Below are 22,655 nucleotides of genomic sequence, written 5' to 3' on the forward strand. Positions count from 1 at the left end.
TGGGAGCCCGAGCGCTGGGGCTACGCTCCGAGGGCTGAGAAGCGCTGGCCCTGGGAATGAAGCGCCTTGTTCCTCTGAGTCACCTGCCCACCCACCTTGCTCTGGACAAGCACAGCAGGGAACAACTCCACCAGCTGGCTATTTAAATGTTTTCAAACATCTTGAACTGATGAACACAAGCATTGAGTGTCAGCTCACAAGAGGCTGCATTTGCAGAAAATCTCTCAAAGATTGTTTGGCCTGAAATCTCAAGGCAGGACTGGCGAGCGTGAACAGGGGCGGATCTGCCGGCAAAGGAGAGGAACCAGTTGTGATCCCGCTCAGCCCAAGCTGCACGCAGTCACCACGAGGTCAGCCAGCCCTATGACCTGAAATAAAATTCAATAGCTTCAGCCCACGCCTCCCTGTTGGTTTGCAAAGGGAACATGCCGGGCTCGCCTGGGATCTGGCTCCGAGGTGCTCCGTGATGGGAGAAGGGTGCTGCAGGCAGCGTGCGGGTTAGGTGATGAAAAGACAAGAGTGCCTGCCCACAAGTCACAGGCAGCTGTGGCCAGCACCAGGACTGGGACTCCTTTGTCCTGAATCTAGCAAGTGTCTTACAGACCTTCCATCATCCTCACCACCCAGATGGGGTTCTTCTTGCACAAGATCCTCTTCCTCATGAGGGAAATAACTAGCATTTTCTCCATTTTTTTTTGGAGGGAAAGGTTAGGCAGTAGGAGAATAGCTGCTGAGTACACCAACACGCAGATCTGCCAACTGCTGCCTTTTCTCTCACCTTCTCCAAGACACTGACAGACGCGTGGTAGTTACTGTCCAAGAGATTTGGGGATAGATGTGTTAGAGGAGGTGTTTCTTTGAGGATGAGAAAAAGATTGTTTACATTTAGATAGAAAATGAATATGCTGCAACAAGGCAGGAAAAATCATACCCTGGACGCAGATTGAAGAGCAGAGTTGTTTGACAGGACCTGTGAAACAGGCTCTCTGCCGAAGCGACTCAGCCCAGCGGTGACAGAGCTGGGGATGCCCAAGGTCCCCCTGTTCTGCAGGCACCTCCTCCTGCCTCCCACCCAGCGTGGCACAGTGAAGCACTGCGGGTGAGTTAAGCCACACTTTTTATTGTATTCCATGCAATATGTTCAGGTTTTATAGTATGACAGAGGGAGGGATAAAGAGAAATGTTAGACAAAGAAAAGCAGAAAGGTCATTTGTAACAGGTCCTGAGAAGGAAAGGCACATCGTAACCACCGAATTCAACAGAATGGAAACCTGGGACAGAGGAAGACAACGCTGGAAAGGGGATGAGGGAGGGGGTGTTTCAAGTTGGGCGATGTGGAAGCAGGTTGGACAGCAATTCTGCGTTTCCCCACCCACCCAGGTCTGTAGTTCAAATGGGTTTGAGGACCCCAATATTCAACCAAACCACTTCCACATTGCGGTTGCCAGAGAGAGTCCAGGATCCCCAGCTCCTCCAGGCTTAGTCAGCACCAAGAAGCAGTGCAGTACTCAAAGCTCCTTCCTGCAGAGATGAGCTGGGACAGGGCAGCTGGCGGGGAGGCAAGAGGGAGGGCCGCCCAATGCCGAGGGACCCTGAGCCATCTCCACCCGGCAGTGCCAGGTCACAGGAGCAGCGTGGAGCACAGCATCGCTGGTGACCTGTGGGTATTGCTATTCACCAACATCAAAGACCACGAGGAAGGGAAGGCTGGGGCAGAGGATGGGTTCAGCAGTGAAACGGTTGGCACAGACACTGGTACGTCTCTGTCAGGTCAGACACCAGAGGGATTGTAGCACCTCGAAGGGAAGCAGCAGCAAAACCACGTGCTGTGCCTGATTTAAGGCAGCGATTGCCACTTGTGATCCAGTGCCGGGAAGCACGAGGTTCCTGCCAGAGCAGCACGAAGGGCTCCAAGGCTTGGCTTGGACACTGGGACACTGCTGGTGCGGCGACCACAGCACACCCTCCAGCGAGCCACTCTCACGCAGCAGGCGCTACGGGGTACTCCTGGGAACTGTCACACAGTGGAAACGAGCACAAAACTAGGGCAGAGCTCTGCAGCGCTGGGCTCACACTATTGCTCCCACCAGGCAACCAGGCACGCATCTCTTCCAAGCACCCAGCCCCACTCCAACAAAGATATGACCGTGTCTTATCTTGGCTTGCAGCAGAGGAGACGGTTCAGCTTCACTTTGAGATCAAGAGCAGGGATGGTTCTGTCACCACTCAGCTGTAACAGAGCCAGCCTTGCTCCTGTAACTAGATGTTGAAGTGTGTTTTGCACATTACAGAGTGAACATTTAGCAGCCCAGATTTCTTTCTCAGGCCTCTTTTCTTTAGTTCGTTACCTGCAACCCTTTCCCAGTTCCTCTAAGCCATCCTGAAGGCTGAAATAGGCAGACTGAGATAGGCAGCAAGAGGGCAGAAACACGAGGCAGCGGCAGGGCTGAGCCCGGTGCCTTTCCTGAGCGGCACAGGCCAGAGGTGGGTCTGCCCCCGCGCACAGATCCCTCCCCTGGCAGGTGGTGAACACGGGCAGGGGCCTCACAGCCTGCGGTGTGGCAGGGCAGGGATGGAGTTTGGGAGGTTTTCCTCAAGCCTGTGGGCAGAGGGCTGCCTTATGTCGGCGGTGGGCAGCCCACGAGCACAGGCAGGTGGCAGGGCTTCGCCTTGAGCTGGTGACCGGGAGGAACAGCTCAGGGTCTCCCTGGCTGAGATCAGGCTCAGGGTCTCCATCTCCAACCAACCCAGCCAGGAGAGAAGGCTGTAGGAGCTTTTGCCTTTGCTGCCATGGACTTTGCACTGGGCTCTGGAAGAGGGCTGAGCTGCCTCTTGGCTAGGGCTTCATTTGGGCACAGACTGTAAACTTTAGTCCCTGATGAGATAAGCTAGGTCTAGTTTTATCCTCCAAGTGAAAGGCTCTTTATCTCATTCTGTCTGGCTGCAGCCCCCAGCAGCTGCTGAGGGCTGGCGTGCCAGCAGCACTGCCTCCCCCACCGCAGCCCATCCCTGGGACGTTGCAAAATCCCGTGAGCTCGCGGGGAGATGCTCTGGGGTTTAGAGCTCAGGCTCTGGAAAGCCTGGGCAAGGCAGGACAGGCAGCAAGCTGGAACCAGGCAGCGCCCTGCCATCACGGTGTTACCTCTACATCCGCCTGTGGCAACGCTGAGCTGTGCTACAGGGTCATCATCCGCGGAGGTAACAGCACGACACAAGGGGGTTCCTGCTGCTGGCCAAGGACCCCACGATGCTGCCAGCGCCCAGGGCTCAGAGCTGCGAGGCCAGTGAGCAGACAGGTAATGCCCTGAGCCAGGGCTTCTTTCCAAAGGCTGTAAGCAGAAGTGACCAGCATCCAGGCGGAGGCAGGTGGCTCTAGCATCAAGTCCTGGAAATGGGCCGGGACCAGGTCCTGGAGGCCTTACCCCCGTTGCTCTCAGGACACGATGAAGGCTCAGGCCTTACGATCTGGGGTGCAGACAGGAGTACAGAGCTGGAGTTGAGGGAGATGGGGGGAGCCTTCCTCTTCAGCTGCAGGAAACCACACTGGTGCCTCTAAAAGTATGGGATGTCCCCTCATTGCTTAGGCCAGGCTGGCCATTGGGGCTGGTTCTCCTGAGCAGGCTGTATCCACACCGGCACGGTCAACACTGACAGCAGGGAGCAGAGACAGGAATGACAGCCCACGACCCTGCAAGGATGCTGAGCTGGAGCTATGTACAGAATGCTGGGCAGGAGCTGGCGTCTCCGGGAAGCAGCATCTGCAACTCAGCCGCCTTTCTTCCTCTGCACACTCGCACTGCATATGCTCTGCCGCAGCCCCTGCGGTCGAAGCCCGCTCCTCACGTGGCTCCTGTCTCTAGGCTCAAAGGTGTCACCATCCCAGTGTCTCCACAGCCAGTGCAAAGCCCTTGAGGCACCACCACAGCCCACACGTTCTCATCTGTACTCAACATGGGCTTGGGCAAGGCTCAGTGCCCAGCAGATGCTGCAAGGGATGAACCTGCCAGGGGGCTGGGGCTCCTCCAGCACCTCCCTCTGTCCCACAACACTTAATCCACAGTATCTCCTCCAGCTGCCAGGAGGAAAGTGGGGCTGGTACCCCATGACCACCGCAAACCAACATCCCCCAGCAAGTTCACAGCTCTCGCCAAGTGGAGGGGAGACGATGAGGTACGGATCAAGTCATCCACTGGTCTTGTGATGGAAATTTGGTGGAAAAATCATCCTCTTCCACCTCTTGGCTTGGGAAGAGCGGCACCGGGGGGCACCGCGTGTGCTTGAAGCCAGCCTGGCCCAAGGGCCGTAGCCATGCTCACACGTGGGCAGAGAGGAGGAGGTCATGCCCACACTCATACACCACATGGACACACTTAAAAAAATGGGAATTGTGAGTGTGGGAGGGGGTTTCCTGAGACCGCAGAGAAGCGAAGGCCGCGTTGAAGTCAGGGACAGGGGTGCTGGTGTCAGAGCCGGCCTGCCTTAAGGCTGTAAGTGTTCCAGGTACTGCGGCAGCGGGTTCTCCTTGACGTATTTCTGAATGTACCAGCACGTCAGGTGAGCTTTCAGGTCCTCCTCCACCACAAAGTCCAGGGCTGCCTGCAACCAACCAGAGAGGACAGATGAGTTACAACCAGCACCCCCAGCCTGTGCTCTCCTCTGAAGCCTCGCAAGGGTCCGGACTCCCGTACCCTGCACGTAGCTGAGGGAAGCAGCAGGTTTGCTGTCACATACCCCCTGTGCAAGGCAGATGGAGGGAGAGGCCTCACAAGGGCTTTAAATCTTTGAGGTGAGGGGGTCCAGCCCCCAGGAGAGACATTGCCTCAGCCCCTGCAAGGTGGGCACGAGGGCTGTTCGCTGCGCGGAGGAAAGGGGCGAGCGGCTGGACGTGTTGGCACTCACCCAGCCCATCTCACCACCAGAAATAGGAATATCTGACCCCAGATTTCCACCTGCCCCGCCAGCTGCCCCTATTTCCCATCAGCTATGCATGGAATTCCAACCTGGTGGGACTTGGCTTCAGCCAGGATCTCTAGCCACAGCCAGGATGGCAACAGCTTGAGCCCTCCTGGGTGGCTGGGGCCGTACCTTTGCGAGGTGCTTGGCTATTCCTCTCCCTCGATAGGCGTCCGGTACTTCTGTGTGCTGCAAGTCCACGATCCGCTTCCCCACGTATTCATAGAGCAGCACCGCCTTGTCGTGGCAACCTGGGGGGTGGGAGAGAGGAGTGAGGCTCGGGATATCCCTGGGCAGCCCTGGGCTCAGTGTCGGATGGAGCTGTTCAGCGGGGAGCCCGCAGCAGGGGACAGGCAGCCTTGGGACTGCCGCACAGCCCTCGCACAGCTCCTCGCACCCACGGAAACGGCTGTGGTGCTGGGGGGTTTCTCGTAGGAACATCTCAGCGAGGTTTTCCTTTCTGTGACATTTGGATGTCCATGTCGGTCCCCCTGAGGTGCAAGCAGAGGAGGACGTGCTTGGCTTTTCCAAGCCCCTGGACCTTTTGTACCCAGCCCTGAGTTAAGGGCCAACATGCCAACACAACACATTTAGAGTCAGAAAGCAGCTGGCAGGGAGGGGTGGGATGTGTTGATGGGGGAGTGAGCAAAAAGAGGAGGGGGAAGAACGGGACAAAGCTGACGCAGGTAACAGCCAATTCCTTTCTACAGCAGTTTTTTTTTTTTTTGTCCCAGCCTGTAAAACAGGACGAGACTTCTTGGCCTGGTGGTGCAGCCTTTGGACAGATGCTTTATAGGGAAGATGCCGGGAGAGATGAATCCCACAAACACACAAGAAAGCGCACGCAGGCGTGCAAGGGGGGTTGTGCACACACATCTACATGCGCACGCTCAGAGGCTTCCTGTTGCAACACCCTGACCTTTCTCACAGCAGCTCAGTCACAGGAAAAAAGAAGTTTCAGCACACGTAGATGGGAGGAGAGCTAACAACACCCCTCTGGCTTCACCTGCAGACCCTCCGGCTTCAATGCAAAAGCAAACATTTCACTTCTAGAGGGTTTCTGTATTTTAAAGTGAGTTTCGGAAATGCAAGGTTCCAATCAAAGGGACAAGCTCAACTAAAATAACGGAAACCTTTCCTTTCCCTCCAAGAGCCATTGGAGGGTGAAGGGCTGTAAGGTTCCTCTGTATTTGCTATAGGCTTTAGCTGAGCTCAATACACTTTATTTTATTACATCTCAGCTGACAACTCCAGCCCAGTTCCCCTCATCCCTGTATTTGAGAGGCGCTAGAAATGAGCCCCTTTGAATTCTGTCTTCCAAGACAAGCAGCTCAAGTTTTTGTTCCTGCTCCTTCTAGGTAGAGACTCCATCCTCCTTTATTGGATGGAAACCTTCACATTTCCCCCCTGAGAGGTGGGGGGGAGGGAGAACCACAGTATTTCCCCGTGGGATCCAGGCACCCCAAAAAAGCCAAGAGCCAAGGGAGAAGATGTAAGGCCACAGACTTGTCTCACCTGGGAGAAAGCACGCCCAGGTCGGGGCACGGGCAAGGCCGGGTGCCCTCACCCTCGCAGGATCAGCGAATGCTCAGCAGCGGCTCTCTCAGAGGTGCCGTCGGCAGAGCTGGCAGCAACCAAGGGCTGTAAAACGCTCTCGTAACAGCAGCTGTCACACGCTCCAGCCCTTCCACTCTGCTCTCCTCCCCGGCCAAAACTTTCCATAGCCTCTGCCTGAAGCTTTGGTAAGTTTAACACTAAAATCTTCTCTAAGTGATGACAAAGCAAAAGATCTTTTTCTTTTTTTTAAAAAAAGTATACATGATCTGTTTAGAAGTATCACAGACACAAATGCATTTTCAAGCAGAAGATGACGCAGCGTTTGGAGGACCTGAGCTCTGTCCTGGACAGTTTCCCTGGATATTCGCTGTGTCACCACTAAACCCAGGCCAGAACAGGAGTTGCAGGGTGTCACCAGCGTACAGATGAACACATCCAGAGCCCAAAGGATTTTACAGCCAGCTCTGCAGAGAAAGCCAGTGCTGCCAATGCTGTGGGAAACCAGTCCCAGTTCAGAAAAACATCCCAGTTCAGCCAAGTACATAAATGCATCTGTATGTGCTCACTTTGGTGATGGGACCCCGAGCCACCCAGCACGTGAAACCACAGGGGCTGAAGGTGGGAAAAAGCCCTGATCAATAAAGCAGAAAAAAGCTGGGATCCAAAAGGGTTTCAGTTCTGTGAGACAGCTCCCCACTCGGATTCTCTGCTGTCGGGCTGTGCGCTCGTGGTAACCCTGCCTCCGCAGCAATGCCAGCTCGCGGCACAGGTCCTGCAGAAACAGCCTCTCCTGGAGATGGAGATCTCTCTCCCTCTGCTGAGCAAGGCTGAAGGTGGCCAACAGCTCGCAAAGGGAGGGAAGGACTGGCCGGCGGAAAGCTGGTTTCCTTCAAAAACAGCTACTCTGCACATCCTCTCCACACCATCCTCTCCAGGAACAGCTGAGTGAGGCAGGCTGTACCCCCAAACCAGGACTGTTCCTGGGCTCTTCATGAGCAGGTCTGGAGGGAGAAGATGCACCTTGCCACAATACAATGCTGGAAGAAGCCAGCCTTGCTGCTACGTGGTACCTTGGGCACAGGGGGCTGCTCCCAGCAAAGCTGGGGGAGCTGGAAGCAGCGCTGGCCCCTCACTGGAGCAGCCCAGCCCCAACTTATTGCAATCCCCCCTAAAAAGAGAGGGCAGATGAGCAGAAATCACACAAAAACATGGCACAAGAGGGACGCTGCAAGCCGGCCTCCCACGTGTCTGTCTCGTCCCCGCTAAAGACTTCGGGGAGTTTTATCAGCCTGCACAGACTGAGCTTGGCAAAACAGGCTCAGGCCTCAGCCGGCCCGAGCGGTGCCCCACGCGCCTGACCGGGATGTTTGGCTTGCAGACACTCCCCTGCGCAGCGCCTCGGCATCGAGGCCACCGCGAGCGAGGAAGTCTGAGTCAATGCAAATCAGCACAGCAAGAAAGAGGAGCAAGAGGAGGCTGCGCAATGAAAATGGCAGCAATGGCAGCACAGCTGGTCCCCAGCCTTCCCTCCCTCGAATCACAGGGAAGGGGAAGCTTTTCCGGGAGGTGGGCGAGGGACCAGGTCTAAACTTGCTCTCCACGGAGGGTTTCCACTGGGACCAGTGGCACAAAGCTTCCACCCGAGCAGGGCTGACAGCTTTGGGCGGCAGGCGAGGCCCCTGCGCCGCCAGCTCAGCCCACACCACCAGACCTAAGTCCCCAGGCCGGGCGGCTCATGAGCCTCAGGGAAGCAAGCAGTGAGCCCGGCGCCAGCCCCAAGCTGAGGAAGGAATGTGGCAGGCATCCGAAAAGACACAGACACCCTGCTCCAGCCCATCCTTTGCCGGCCTGGCGAGCGCTGGCTGCCTGCAGGCCAATTTCTGCCCTCACCAGCCTTTGGAGGCAGCCCCAAGCCTCCTCGGGCCACTGCTGTGAAGCCATCCCCTGAGAGCAATGGGGAAGAGAGCAGATCCCAGCCCCATTTCCCGCTCTCTGACCCAGGAAAGCCCAGAGGCAGGTAGCAGCTCAAGTTTTTTGGCTGCTGAACCATAAGGCTGTGGGGGGGGCGAGCCGAGAGGACGAGACGTCCTGAGGAGTGTTTGCATCCCAGGCCAGAGCTCGCTGCACGCCGCGGGCTGGCCTCACTCCCCAGGGAGCCACTGGCACGTTACTACGGAGAGAAAACACAACAGAGCACAACAGACAGAACCGAGCGGAGATGGCGCAACCGTCACGGAGGGGCCTCGCTTGCTGGAGCGGCGGCGGAGGGGCACTCTGGTTTGAAGCAGTTTCCTGTTCAGGAGCTCTCGAGGCGACTGTGGCAAAAGAGAAGAGTGGGGACATCTTGATACAGCATCCGGCAAATACAGCGTTCAGCAACCAGATTCCTTTGTCCCCGCTGCAAACTCACTCGGCAGCTTTCCCCTCCTGAAGGGCATCTGTCCTGACAAGGAAGAAAGCACCAAGGCACAACCTGCTCCAGTTTTCCTAATAAATGCAAGTCTGGACTCCTGACAGGAGCTCCTGAGACCCAGAGCAGCAGCAGGCCAAGCAGGAGCTTCCAGACACTGGATCCTGCCCAAACCCAGCCGGAGGTTTGGGAAGCGTGGCTTGCTGCACCCACGTGCTAGATGAACAGGAGCATGGGCGTCCAAGAAGCTCACGCATCCCCGAGGAACCAGAGCCACGCACTCATCTCCTGGCCAGAGAGCCTGATGGGCATCAAGAAGTCAAAGAGGCCACTGCTAAAAGTGCTGTTCCCCAGCCCCAAGCAGCGGTGCCAGCAGCTGGACTGACCAGCCGACTGCTTTAGGGTAGAGGTCTCTTTGGGTTTCTTGTTTTGACCAGAAATTTTACCTTGGATCCAAAAAAATACCCAAACTCCCCAACTATTCCTCACAAAACTGGCCTATGTGATTCCTATTGAAGGTTTTAGCTCTGATAAATCGATGTTTTCCAAAGTCACTGCATGGGGAGGTTTCCGGCTAGCTCGTGCTGTTAGTCACATCTTAGCCGATTACAAATCCAGTTGGGCGTCTTTTTACGCTCCTCTCAAAGGCATAACGAATCTCAGCGAAGTCTGGTTACACTCAGCTTCCCAATGCTTCTGCACTTGTATGCAAGGAAAAAGGGAACGGGTTAAAGTGAAGCACCTCTATCAGAGTTTTAGGAGCCACGTGCAGCAGTGAGAGCTGAGGGAAGGCAAAGGTGACGCAACCCAGGAAACACCAAGCTCAGTTCATCTCTCTGGTGTGCGAGGATGGAGTCCCGACACAAGGTTACGTGGGACGATGCTGGAAACAAACACTTTCACAGCTTTCACAGTGTCTCAGGTCTCTCGCTATAGGGATTTCCGTAAGAATATCACCACAAAAAGTTTTCTACTGAACATCCCACTACCGTAAACTACCAAGCCATCAGGCCAGAGACCAGTTATTATGAGAGACGAGCAAAGCCTGGCTCCTTGCTCCACAAGCCTGAAGCACCCGTGTTTTCCCGGATCGTTGCCCACACTCAACATCTAACTGGAACCAAGACACCAGAGACAAGCTGGGAGCCCACTGGTGAGCTGTGCGTTCACCCCACGGGCTGCTGTTCATGCCTGCCACAGCGCAGTAACACGGGACAAAAGTGCTCCCAGAGGGACACATGGGTCACACTGGAGCTAAAAGTCCGTGCCTGGCCTATTTCTCATTATTTCCCCGCGTGCAGCAGGGAAAAACCTGCCAGAGGCTTCAGCACCGCTGGTGCTCATTGTGCCGGGGGCAGGAGCGACGAAGAGAGCAGCCCAGGAAATAAACACCTCGCCATGCACTCCCACAGAGATGGTTATCTTCTGATCACCTTCCAGGGCTTGGCTGTTACCAGCAAACGCCTAGGAAGAAGAAAAAATAAAAACCAACCCTGATCACGGGGATCCACCTACAGCCCCAGGAAAGGCCGTGGCTCCCCTGCGCTGTGGCAGTCCCCTCCTGAAGCAGGGGGTTTTGTGCCGATTCACACACGACTGCCGCCACAGGTCCCAGAGCCGATTCTCTCACGCTCAAAATTCATCCTCTCCAGACCTGACCCATCCCCGCTCAGCCACCGAACACTACTCAGCCGACAGCCCGGCTGGCAGAGGTTTTATTCAGCAAACCACGACAAAAAGATTACATTTCCCTAATAACTGACAGTCCTTAGCTCTCTCCGTCTCCTTCACGCACATCCGAACTTCGCCGACAGCGACAACACCGCGTTACAGCTCTCGCGATGGCAGCGGGGCCCCGTCACCTGGGACCTCGTTTGATCTCTCTCCGTTTGAAATAAGCAGTTGGTGAAATTGTTTTGTCCGCACCCAGCACACACGTCTCCTCCTTCCTTGCTCCACCACTGCTGCGCTTTGTAATTAGTGGTTGAAATAAAAAAAAAATTAAAAAAAAAAAAAAAAGAGAGGTGGGGAGAGAAGAGCCTAAAATAAAATCCAGACTATTCCTGTTGTTTTATTGAGAATGCCTCCTACAGCTTGCATAATTTCTGAACTACCCATTTTATTTTTAATTTTTTTAAAAAGGCAACTACCCTGCAATTTCCGTAGGGCAGCGAGACAGCGTGTTTTCCCCAGAGCTGTTCTCGGCAATGACAGACAGACAGAAGGATCACTGAAAATTTGGAATTAACCACTAAAGAGAATGGCTGGAAAGGAACCCGCGTGCCACAGAGAAATTTTAGTGGCACCTACTTTTTTTGTCACTCTGCCCTGATAGGTAACAGAGCTGTTTTGGGGTCACCATGTCACCAGATCTCCCCAGTCCCCCGGATGCCGAGGGCAGCTTGGCTCTGTGCTGCGGGTCCTGCTGAACCAGCTGCCAAGCGCCCACAGCACCAGGGCCCCTGCGGGCCGCTCACACCCCCCGAAGAGGCTTCCCAGCAGGAATCCCACCGGAAAAAAAACACAGAAAAGCTCCCAAACCAAGGACCGGCCCCCCACACCGACCTGGTGTGCCACCTCCACGTCATCCAAAGGCACCCGCTCCTGGGTGGGGGGGGCAAGCTAGTCCCCCCTAAAACCTACCCAGGTCAGGGGTCCACACACCACTGCCAAGGGAGCCAAGAGACCCCCCCCCCAGATCTCCCCGGCCAAGCTTTTAGGGTGAGGTGGGGGCAGGAAGGATGGGGGGGGCACCAGCAGGAACCAGGGATACTGGGGAAGGTCCAGGGGGGCACAGAAGAGTATTTTGGGGGGCACAGGGGCTCTGGGGGAGGGACACACAGTGGCAAGGGGGAAGAATACAGGGGAAGGTGCTGGGGGACGCAGCAGCACAGTGGGGGGAAAATGGGGGAAAATGGGGGAAAATGGGGGAAAATGGGGGAAAATGGGGGAAAATGGGGGAAAATGGGGGAAAATGGGGGAAAATGGGGGAAAATGGGGGAAAATGGGGGAAAATGGGGGAAAATGGGGGAAAATGGGGGACTGGGACCCCCCGAGAGGTAGAGCCGGGGGCAGAGGGGAGCAGGGAAGGTGCCGGGGAGCGCCGGGCCCGTCGCCCCTTACCGTTCAGCCGCACGGTGAACTGCCGCCGCTTCCGATCGTGCTCCACCTGGATGGGGCAGCCCTGCTCCAGGAGGCCGAGCGGCGCCGAGTGCGCCATGGCCGGGCCGGGCCGTACGCCACACGGAACCCCGGCAGCGCCGGGTCCCGCCCCGGAACCCCGAGGGCGGCGGCGGGGGCGGCGGGGCCGGACCGGGCCGGGCCGGGCCGTGGCGGCGGGGGCTGCCACCGGCGCGCGGCCGCAGGAAACCAGCTGTGCGCCACGTGCCCGCGGCCCAGCCAATGGCCGCGCCGCCGTTTTGTTTTGGTACGGCCGTCCGGTTCTTAAAGGGGCCGCGCACCGCCCGCCCCACCGAGCCCCACCGGCGGGCGCGGGCACGGGCACGGGCACGGGCACGGGCACGGGCACGGGGTCACCTGCCGCCAGTGCCATCTGCTGCCGGTGCTCTGTACTGGTTCTACACGGGGTACTCTGTAGTGCCTTACTGGTCCTATACTGGTCTACTGGTCCTGCACTGGGTACTCTGTACTAGCTTACTGGTCCTGGACTGGTCCTCCACTGGGTACTCTGTACTGGCTTACTAGTACTGTACTGGTCTACTGGTCCCGTACTGGTGTACTTGTGCTGCACTTGTCCTGTACTAGGTACTCTGGTCCCATAGTGGTGTACTGGTCCTGCACTGGGTACTCTGTACTGGCTTACTGGTACTGTGCTGAGGCCCAGCACTGGGGCACTGGCACTGCCCCGCTGTGCCATCAGCTCTAGAGGAGGTACTGCACTGGGTACCCTGCCCGTACACTGGGTTCTCTGCACCAATGTACTGGTGCTGCACTGGTGCTGGACTGGCACAGGGGGCTGGCGCTGTGCTGGTGCCCTGCGCTGACACGGTGGGGTGCGGTGGAAGCCCCAGGTCACTCTCCCAGGAGCGGGCCCTTTCCCAGGGCGCGGGGTCCGGCGGTGCCCCAGCGTGGGGCGATCCCACCTCGCGGAAAACCTCGGAAAGCAGCCGGAGGTTTGTCAGGGTGGCCCCGCTGCCGCCTTCGAGGTGCTCGTCCCAGGGGTCCCAAAAGCGAAGGAAACGTTGAGCGTCGACGGTCACGGGAGCTGTCGCAGCAGCACCTCGATACACTTGAACCGACAGCTTTCCGAGGCGGGCGCTGAGCCCGGCCGAGGCGCCCGCACGCCGGCTGCGCAGCGGGGCTGCCTGCGCAACAGGAAAAGCAGCAACACCGAGAGTTGATCTGCGACTCCTAACAGCTCACCGGCAGCCACCCTGCTCCTAAATACCGCCTGGTGCAGCTCGGCCTTGCTTTGCTCATCCTTCGGCTCCTGCTCCCCCAGTCGGAGTCCCTCCGCTGATTAATTCCTCAGGCCGCTCAATCTCAGTTTGTTTGGTCCGTGCTGCTCCGTCGCCGGCGCCGGCGTTGTGCCCCTCGGGGTCACGCTCTCCTCCCGCTCCCGTTGAGCACCCGCCGGCCCGCAGAAAGGAGGCCTCCTCCATGAAAGGCTGGAAAATGTCGGCGGTGAGACGGATGCTGTCCTCGTCCTCGTCCCCTGCCTGGCGGCCTTCACTCCGCCTGTGCTCCCACGCCGTATGGCGGCGCGGGAAGATAAAGACGGAGAAACACCCGGAGCCAGGGAACGCGAGGGAAGGCAAACGCTGCAAAGAGCCGGGCCAAGCGCAGCTGCGATTTCGCAGGGAGGAAGATGAGCGGCACGAGCCTGAGGGCAGCCTGGGGCGAACAGAGAGAGGGGCCTAATCCTGCACCCCGCTCGGAGCTGAGGTCTGGGATGCACCTGCGCCTCCCTCCCCATCCCAACGCGGAGCGCCCTTCCAGGGGTGCCAAAAATCCAGTCTGCTCCCACCTCCTGCTCGCCCAGCCCGGGCAGTGACACCTCCAGTTCTTGCGCCACAGCGAATAACCCCGCGGCTGGGCCGGAGTGGAGTGTTTTTAGAAAGGCCGCTCACCTGTGTTGAAAGACTTGAAAGGCGGTGAATCTACTACGTCTCTCGGGAAGGTAATTGCTCCCCCTACTAAAAACCTGTAATTTATTTCCCACTTGAACTTTTCTAGCTTCCATCTCCAGCTGCCGGATCTTACGCCGTCGCTGCTGGGTTCCGGGTCCGTTTGAGGCACCGGCCCCCTGCACGGACGCAGATCCCTGTCGGCCCTGCTCCTTCCCTCCTGCAGCCATTCCCCTGGGATGCCTGGCTTCGAGGCAGGATTTCCAGCCCTCGAACCGATCCAAAACGCTCTGCAGAACACGAAGCTGGGAACAGGCCGTGACGGGGCGGCTGCGATTCCACCTGCGCTGGCTGCAGTGGCCACCCCTCCAACCTCCCTTTGTGTCCGTATGGGTCAGGCTAGGAATTTCAGAAAATGGCGCTCGTAATCTCCTTTTTTTTTTTCCTGGTACAACTGCATCACTCACGTCCTGTTCACCCGCTACGTTCTGTAGCCCAGCTCAGGTGTTTGGGGGAGCATCCTCACCCCGGGCCGTGCCATAGCACGTTGCTGGGCTAGGAGGGATTGATTCCATCGATTTTTTCAGCCAGATCCACCAGGGGGACCCACGGAAGGTGCGATGAGCTTGGCCGGTCTCAGCTGCACAATGCCACACTCACCCCCGCGCTCCCTGCCCACTCCATGCGTGGGGCGAGGCGTGCCGCAGGCTCTGTTGCCGGGCAGGGCTCTGCGCCCCAACCCCCTCCTCTGCCCTGTGGGTGCCCCGGCGGGGTCACACCGGTGGTGGGGACACCGGGGACGCCCCGGTTGCACGGCAGCTCCGCGCTCTTCCGCCCGCCCGCCTAACTTCACTGCCACAGCCGTGCCCGAGAACCGCGAAACTCTTCCCGCCGAGGGAGTAACCGCGCCTCCTCCCCGCCGCTGACCAATCCCGGCGCGCGGGAGAGGGGGCGGGGCGATGGACGGCTAAGCTCCGCCCCCGTCGCTGTTCCCCGGCGGCCGCCGCGCTGGGGCCGGACTCTGCCGGGCGCCGCGGTCTGCCCGGGCGCAGCGGGGCCGCCGCCGGCAGCCATGTCCCTGCCCAGAGGTAAGGGCCGCGGGCCGGGGGCTGCTCCGCGGGGCGAGGGGGAGCGGGAGCGGGGTCTGCGGCCGGGCTGAGCCGCGTCGTCGGGTCTGGCGTAACCCGCGGGGACGGGGCCGTTGCCGTTGCCCAACCCGCCGGGCGTGGGCCCCTGCGTGGGCCTTCCCCGCGGCCTTGCTCCCCGCCGGCGGCCCGGCCTCGTTCGGTGGGACCGGCTCCCGCGTCCCCCTGAGGCGCAGAGCCGCGGGGTGGCCGTGGGCTGCGCGGAGGGGAGCCCTGCGGGGAGGGAGGGGGCGAAGCTGCCGTAGGGCTGCAGAAGCGTCAAAATGTGGGATTTTCACCCGCCGCTGCCGGAGCCTTTCCACCGCAAAGAAACCGCCCGTGGCAGCTCAGCGAGGGTCGCGGCCGGCTTGGAGCAGCGGGCGCCGAGGATGAGCAGAGCCTTCGTCCGGGCCTAACGAGGCGGGAAGGATCCCGGTTCCCCGCGCCGCGGCGCTTCGTTTCGGTGGCTGGGGCGCAGCCGTGACCCGATGCCCAGGCGTGTGCCGGGAGCGCCGCGGCGGAGTTTCCCATTGTCTCCGCCGTACGCAGCTGGCAAACGTGACCGTGTGTCACGGGTGTTATTTATAGAGCCTCGCCGTGACTAAGGTGGCCTGGTCGCCGTCCCAAGGTGAGCGCCGCTTGGCAGGCATCAAACCGGGATGACACCACCAGCGTGCCGGGATTGAGGAAGACTGGGAAATGGCTTTGCTGGTGTCTTGGTGCTCTGGGGAGCCGGTTGCATCAGCGCCGTGAGCGCTGACCGGACAGAGGAGGGAGCACACCGAGTACGGTTGCTGCCTCTCTCTTATCACCGGAATAAAATTTGAGGGGTTTTCCTTGTTCGGGAATGATGCACTGGAAACTTGAAGTCAAGAACCATGTGAGCAGATGAACGCACCTCGGCGTGACTTTTTTTTTCCCCCCCTCTTTTAAATGATCCGTGTCTTAACCGGAGGGAATGTGGACCTGAGTTTCCTGTTTGCTGTGTAAGCAGGGTGTGAATCAGCAGCGATTTACGGTGCTGCTGAGCGGAGCTGCTGACTCACAGGTAGGAGCACATGCCTCCAGCCGCCGTCCCGCGTTGAAAGGGATCAGCTGGGCTTCTTAAAAAGGCTCTCACCAGGTCACCCGAGCCCAGACCTCAGGTGCCGTTGGCGGCGTGCGGATGTGTGGATGGAGGGAAGAGGTGAGCCTGGCTGAGGGGCCTCTGGCAGATGAGGCCTAAGCTGGACCCAGGAGGATTTCGGGGGAAGCAATCTGGCTGACAGCAAGAGGCAATGCCTGCGGGAGCACCTGGGAGCGTGGTGGCAGCTTTTGCGCTCTTGGAGGAAGTTTTGAACCCTTCTGGGTCTGCAGGTTGCGTGGGGCTGTCGGTTGTGATGAACCGGTTCATTCATACAGTCGCTCCTAGTACCCTTTGCTGGAGGTGTTGCGCATGTGCTGAGTGTGCCTGGTCTCTGCTGGCACTTTCAGCTCTGGGTCTTCATCTGACTTGAGCTCCCTTGCCTCCGTGGGGGCAGCATTCAGTGCGGGATCAATCCCAGACGTGTGTAACCCAAGTGCCTCTTCAGAACTCTCTCCTCTCGTCCTGCTAGCAGTCCGCTGTGCCTCTCCTTGGTTTTGCATCTGCCCTCCAAGCAGGTTTGCCGGCTGCCCGCTGCTGCGTAGGCGTGCTCGTAGGTCCGAGTGCGTGCACCGGCTGCTGGGACTGCGGAAGCTGCTAGCAGCACTTGTGGCATCTCCTTCTGCCTCTCCTTTTGAGCGCCTTGAATTTGAGCTAAATTTCCCAAATTTTCCTTGTGGAAATTCAGCGAGTAGTCTCAGGTTTCCTTTTGCTGGTGGATTATGGTAGTAAACGGAGGGTGCTGCGCTGAAGGTCTGAGGTTGGCTGTTTCCAGGATGGATGCGTACCAAAACTTGCCTGCCGTCATTTTGACTTAGTCACGGGGTTGTCTCCTGCCTTGGGAGTTTTTGGGGATGCGCGTGGCTGGCCGTGACACGCGTGATAGGAATGGTGCTGGGCGAGAGCTTTGCCTCGTTCTGCACTAAACATAGCTGGTGAGATAAACACCTTCTGGGGATTATGCAAAGCTTAGGAAGGATTTCGGCTTTCTTCCTCTTCCCATTGCTTGTATCTGCTTGATCAGAATTATCTCGCAGGATCAGGTGTGTGGGAAAATGTCGCTTGGTTTCTGTGTTATCTCACGCTGTCAAGCCTGATGTTTACTAAAATATGCAAAAGCTCCTCGTTGTCTCGGGTCACCAAAGCTCCCTCGAGCTGTGTTTCGTGGAATGGGTGGCACTGAGGGAAGGAATTGTCTACAAACCCGTGTGTCCTTGCAGAGCTTTGCAAGGGACGCAGCTTGCCACACGTGGTTGGTCCTGGGCATGATTTTCCAAGAAAGTCTGCACCTTTTTTTTTGGTGAAATGGCTGCTGTGAAGAGAGGGGTGTTGTATCCGAGAGGTTAAAGCAGAGGAGGAGGAAGCCTCAGGGAGTTTGCAGCCCTTGGGTGCGTGCAGAAGCAGGACAGAGGATGCAGGGTCTCTGTTAGATGTTTTGTGTACAAATCCAGGCTGCTGCCTTTCCCCAAGGGCTCAAGGCGTTTTACTGCCTGCGTGTGAAGACCCGTGCTCCTGTCACCATGGCTGTTGGCTGTGACGTGGGTGGCCCCAAGGGAAGCCTCTCCTGGAAGGACAGGCCGGAGCGTGCTGGCAGGGAACGCTCCCCGAAAATGGGGAGTTTGCTGGAGAAAGCAGCTGTGCAGCTGTGGGAAGGTAGGATGCACGGATGGGGTCTGGAGAGAGAAAACCTGCTCGGCCTCTCCTGGGTTCACCCAGCGCCAAAGTCCTTCTCTTCAGGGGAGAGATCTTCCTGCGGGAAGATAGGTGCTGTTGGGGAGAGGGGGGGATCTGGCTGGAGCTAGGCTGTGTTTCTGGGGAGGCAGCTCTCCTTTGACACTGAGGCTTGGGAAAACCCGCAGCGAGAAATGCCAGAACCCGGGGATGAACTGGTACTTGTTCTGGTGGCGCGTCTATTCTGGGTAGGTAAATAAGCGGTGGGGACGGGTCTGTCCCACGCCCTGGCCGTGCCCTCCGTGGGAGCCCACCGCCGTTATGCAGTTCGGTCGGCTCTGAATCCTGTACTGTCTCGTGTGCCATTCACTTTTTTTTTTGCTGCCACCCCAAAAAAAGGCAGTTCTGCTGAAAATACATGCGGGGCTGTGACCTGCAGAAGCAGGGCTTTGGTGTTGGGCTCCCATTGCGTCCAGGCAGAACAGACACCAACCTGGGTGTGTGTGGGCAGGGAGGTGGTGGGACTGGGAGCTCTGAACCCACAGAGCCAGGTTTTTATTTTAGTTCTGGTTGAAGCATCGTGGAGCTTGCATCCAATTCACTATAACAGTCAGAGAGAGTGCTTTGGTTCTGCCTTCCTCATGCTGCTTTCTGCTAGCATAATGGTGGGCGCCTGGAAAATACCACGTTGAACGCGATAAATGTTTAGCTGTGCTTCAGCAATCCATTTCCCTCCCTGGAGGGATGCTCCTCTGCTTTTTTTTTCAGTGGATAATGCTTCTCCGTGAAGGCTGCTGCTTTTATTTTCCAGCTCTGGGCTGCAGTCCAGGGCAGAATCGGAGTTTGCTTTGCCCCCGTTGTTTGCAAAGGTGGTCATCGTTGCTGGAGGAAACTCCTGTGTGCTTTGCAGAGCTTCTCTTTGGGTGCCTGGGAATGGGTGCAGATTTCTGGTCCCCGTGATTGTGTGACCCGAGAAGCCACCACTGCGGATGTGGGGTTCTGTGGGTTTTGGACGGAAGATGGTTTTCACTGGTGTTAATAAGACCCTGCCCGGGCAGGCTGTTTGCTGGAGAAAGAGCTGGGAGAGGAACTTGAATTGGCTGGGAGGTGATTTTACTCTACCAACAAAAAGTTTGGGGTTTTACTGGCGTGACTCCGGACTGTTTGTGGGTATGTATGGAGTTAGATCTACCCGCGGCCTGTTTTGCTGACAAAACTCTGTAGTGCAGCTCGAGTGTTAGCCAGGGATTTTGAGTGAGGGAGAAGGCAGAGAGGACTTTTTTATGGTGGAAACTGGAAGTTTCTGTTGATTTTCAGCCTGGGAGATACCCCGTCTCCCCGCAGCCCCTTATCTGTGTGGGGACGATGCTGCATTGTGAGTCTAAATGTTCGTTGCCCAAAGGAATACCGTAATTACTGGGCAGGACTGTAGCTACCTCAGATATCACGGTAGCGTCTTGTGGTCCAGCTGGCCTTGGTTTGCAGTGGGTCTGAGTCTCTGCTCCCTTTTCTGGAGCTGGGATGGGACTCCCTGCCTGCGCCTTTCTCCTGCAGCCGCTTCTCTGTCCAGAGCCAGAGCAGAGCTGCTGCCAGTGTGGGGTGCAGGGGGTTATTGGTGGGGCTGAGAGGAAGGGCAGGGTTTGGGGGTCCTGTGGTCCCAGCGGGTAGGGGAGGGAGGAAATCACTGCCTAGTGCCAGGGGGGGTTCTGGACCTGCAGTGGGGTGAAGGTGCGAGCAAAGCAGACTCTCTCCAGCATCCTTTCCCCCAGTCATCCTGTGCTGCATTGTCCACGTCGCTTAATTAATCCATGGGCTTAATACCACGGGGCTCCGTTGCCCTGTTGCAAAGATGATGGGCAGTGCTTTGGAAGAGCACATCCCTTTCAAGCCCCTGAGGCTGGTGGGCTGTTCTGTGTGGCATGATTGCCCTTGTGTGCTGCTGGATCTATCGCAGGGGGAGATGGGGAAACACGCGAATCGTGGGCTTTGAGGTCAGGAGGGACGATGCTGAGCATCGTGCTTGGCTGGAGGTCAGGACGTTGCTTCCAGGAATCACTGCAGCCGGTCCAACAGCTTTTGGGTGAATTCAGCAGGATTGTGTAAAAAGACACCCGAGCTTGTTTTTAAAGACATCCAGCGCTGGAGTTCGGTTTCTCTGAAATGTGAGCGTTGTGACCTTGGGGAGCTGTTTGCAGCGCTGGGGTGTGGTACAGCGGGATGTCTCTGCCCTGCCCCTGCCTCCGTCCTGATGCTGGGAGCAATGGTTTTGTATCCCTGGTCGCCTGGAAGCCGGGGAAGGAGACGTGTGAAGGTGATGGCCTGGCTCTTACCTCCCCCTCTGGGAGCTGGCAGGGTGCAGGAGGGGCTGGGGAGGGTCTGGCACCCACCAGGCTGCTGCAGCCTCCGTCCTCCTGCCTGCACCGCACTCTGGGAGGTCGCTGCTGAGTTTTGTCTGTCCTGTGCTCCAAGCCTTGATTTCATGATTTCAAGTGAAATGATTTTTTTTTTTTTCTTCTTTTAAAGATAAATTTCTGATAAAACATAACTTGAGTGGAAGAGGAGGCAGGATGAGGAGGGAAAAAAAAACTTACCAGAAGTTGTTTGTAGAGCATCCACCCTTCCTTCCCCAACACCACCATCAACAAAGAAAAATCTGGTTTTGGAAAGGAAGAAGCCTCCAGAGTGCTCGATACAAGTAGTTTCCCATCAGAGGCTGCTAACCTTCGCTGTGGTTTGGCGCTGGCATTGGCTTAACTGAATGAACCTCCCTGAGGATGGTGGTACTTGCTCCCTGCACCCCTTGGACCCTCTCCTACCTGGGAGCTGCCTGTTGGGCACCCAGAGTCCCTTGTCACGGGGCGTTTGTACCTTGCTCGTCTTGTCTCCTGCCTCGATAGCACCTGTCGTATCTTTTAGGAAACTTAAAAGCAGCTTTTAAGGATGGTATTTCATTCCCATAAAGGTATTGGAGATTTCCGATAAGGAATGCATAAAATGCAGCTGGGATGGGGTTCTACCGGCATCTCTGGTGGTGCCGAGAGCCGCGTCTTCCCTTGCTCTCTGCCGGTGATGGGTGCTGATGGCACCAGCAGTGCTGTGACCCTCGGCGTGGGGCAGAGGGACGGGACGGGAAGAAGCCCGTCTCCAGGGCTTGGCAGGTGACGGTCATGTGTCTGACAGATCATAAACACGCAGGGCTGGTTACGTGGACGGGCTGGGGGTGGTTCAGAGGAGGATGACGAGGTTATCTGGGGAGTGTCAGCTTGTCTGGGCTTGCAGGCCAGTTAGATACGGCTTACTGGTGCACGTGTGTAAATTCCCTCCTAGCCCCAGTCTCCCAGGCACGGCTGACGAAGCACCTGCGCTGCGAGAGCTGGCTGTGGTGGGTCAGGTGCTGTGCAGCCCAGGCTGTCTTTACTGGTTTTGGTGGCAGCATCCTGACCTGGCTTGCTGGAGGACGTTTGCCATCCACCTCAAAGCAGCCGGAGCAGATGTCCTCTCCTGCTGCACGCATCTCTCCCTGCAGTCTGTTTCCTATTAAAGAGAGCGAAGGGCGAGCACACTGCGTGGTGGAGGTGTTTTTTTTGCTGTAGGATGGAGATCTTGGTTTAGTCGGTGTGACAAAGTTGAGGCTTGAGAGGGAGGTGACGGAGCAGCAGAACGTGCAGCCCCGAGGACCAGCGAGGATGGTCGCTCTGAGTCAGTCCTGAACGCGTGCCCCACGGCTGCAGCGGGGCGTGTTGTCCTGAGGGACGTCTCTGCAGCTCGTCACTAAAAATGACGTGGCTCTTTTTCTGAGAGCCAAACGTGCTCACCATCAAGGCTTTTTAAGAAAGCTGCTCTGCATAGTTAAAAATCCCCGGCCGCTGCGGAATGCTTGGTTTCTCTCTTGACGTGCTGCCAAGTTGCACCTCAGCCAAAGATGAAACAATCTTGTGCTGATACGTTGCTTTGGCAGCTCTTTGTCATCTTCCAAGCACCTTTAGAAGGTGCTGGGGGGGTAGGTGGCAGGCCCAGCCCCACGTGCCTGTTTGTAAAACCCCGTGCTTGCACCCAGAGCATCCCTGCCAGCATAGGGCAGGGCAGCGCAAGGCATTTTTGTGCGTGTGCACGTGTGCTCAGCTGACTTTTGAGGTTTCCCTCGTGTCCCCGCAACTGAAGTCATCCACCCTGTGCTGAGTCTGTACCCGGTTCACCCGTGATGCTCCCCTGCCAAACGCCGTCCCTGTCAGTGAGAGCTCGGTAGTCGGAGGACCCGAATGATGTAACGGGGTGCAGAAAGGAGGATGCGGGTGCTGGGGGGGTGGGAGGTGGGTGGTGATGCTGCCAGGGGACTGGCACGAACCTGCACCAGCCTCTGCTCTGCACTCTGGCTTTCTTTCTTTTGCAGCATCCGCTTTCCTTAAGTCTGGAAGCAGCTGCACGCTGCCTTAAGGCTGCCAAAAAGGGAGGAGGTGGTGGGTGTTTTAGATCTGCTGCTTCTACAGCCCTGTGTGGTGATCCTTCATTAGCATCTGCAGCCCATTTCCTCCAGGTTTTTGGATGATCCCTGCGATGGCTTGGCTGTGAGCGTTGCTCGCCTCCAGCATCAGTGGTGAGCACTGGGTGCCGGGCAGGGCTGGAGTGGTCCTGCAACACGAGGATACCCACAGGGCTGTGCCGCGGCCGGGCTGCCTCTCGTGCTCTGCAGACGCTGCTCTCTTGCCCAAGAGAAGCTTTTTGCAGGTATT

General features: G+C 57.5%; 2 protein-coding genes across 2 annotated transcripts in view; one reads left to right on the forward strand and one right to left on the reverse strand.

Moving 5' to 3' along the window:
* Positions 1–1,102: 1,102 nt before the first annotated feature.
* Positions 1,103–12,260, reverse strand: NATD1 (N-acetyltransferase domain containing 1). Its single transcript, XM_086760089.1, has 3 exons — positions 12,044–12,260; positions 5,086–5,204; positions 1,103–4,596 (listed from the first exon to the last, which is right to left on the reverse strand). Exons 1-3 carry the CDS (start codon positions 12,138–12,140, stop codon positions 4,480–4,482), a joined length of 333 nt encoding a protein of 110 aa, XP_086616215.1. The 5' UTR covers positions 12,141–12,260; the 3' UTR covers positions 1,103–4,479.
* A 2,749-nt stretch (positions 12,261–15,009) lies between these two features.
* The window catches only part of MAP2K3 (mitogen-activated protein kinase kinase 3), a 33,715-nt gene continuing 26,069 nt past the window's right edge, over positions 15,010–22,655 (forward strand). The window contains exon 1 of the mRNA XM_086759791.1: positions 15,010–15,095. Within this exon, the coding sequence (XP_086615917.1) occupies positions 15,080–15,095 (16 nt within the window). The 5' untranslated portion in view covers positions 15,010–15,079. The remainder of the gene's footprint in view (positions 15,096–22,655) is intronic.

This window comes from Chlamydotis macqueenii, chromosome 15 (assembly GCF_036417535.1).
Source record: "Chlamydotis macqueenii isolate bChlMac1 chromosome 15, bChlMac1.mat, whole genome shotgun sequence".
NCBI classification, from domain to species: Eukaryota; Metazoa; Chordata; class Aves; order Otidiformes; family Otididae; genus Chlamydotis; species Chlamydotis macqueenii.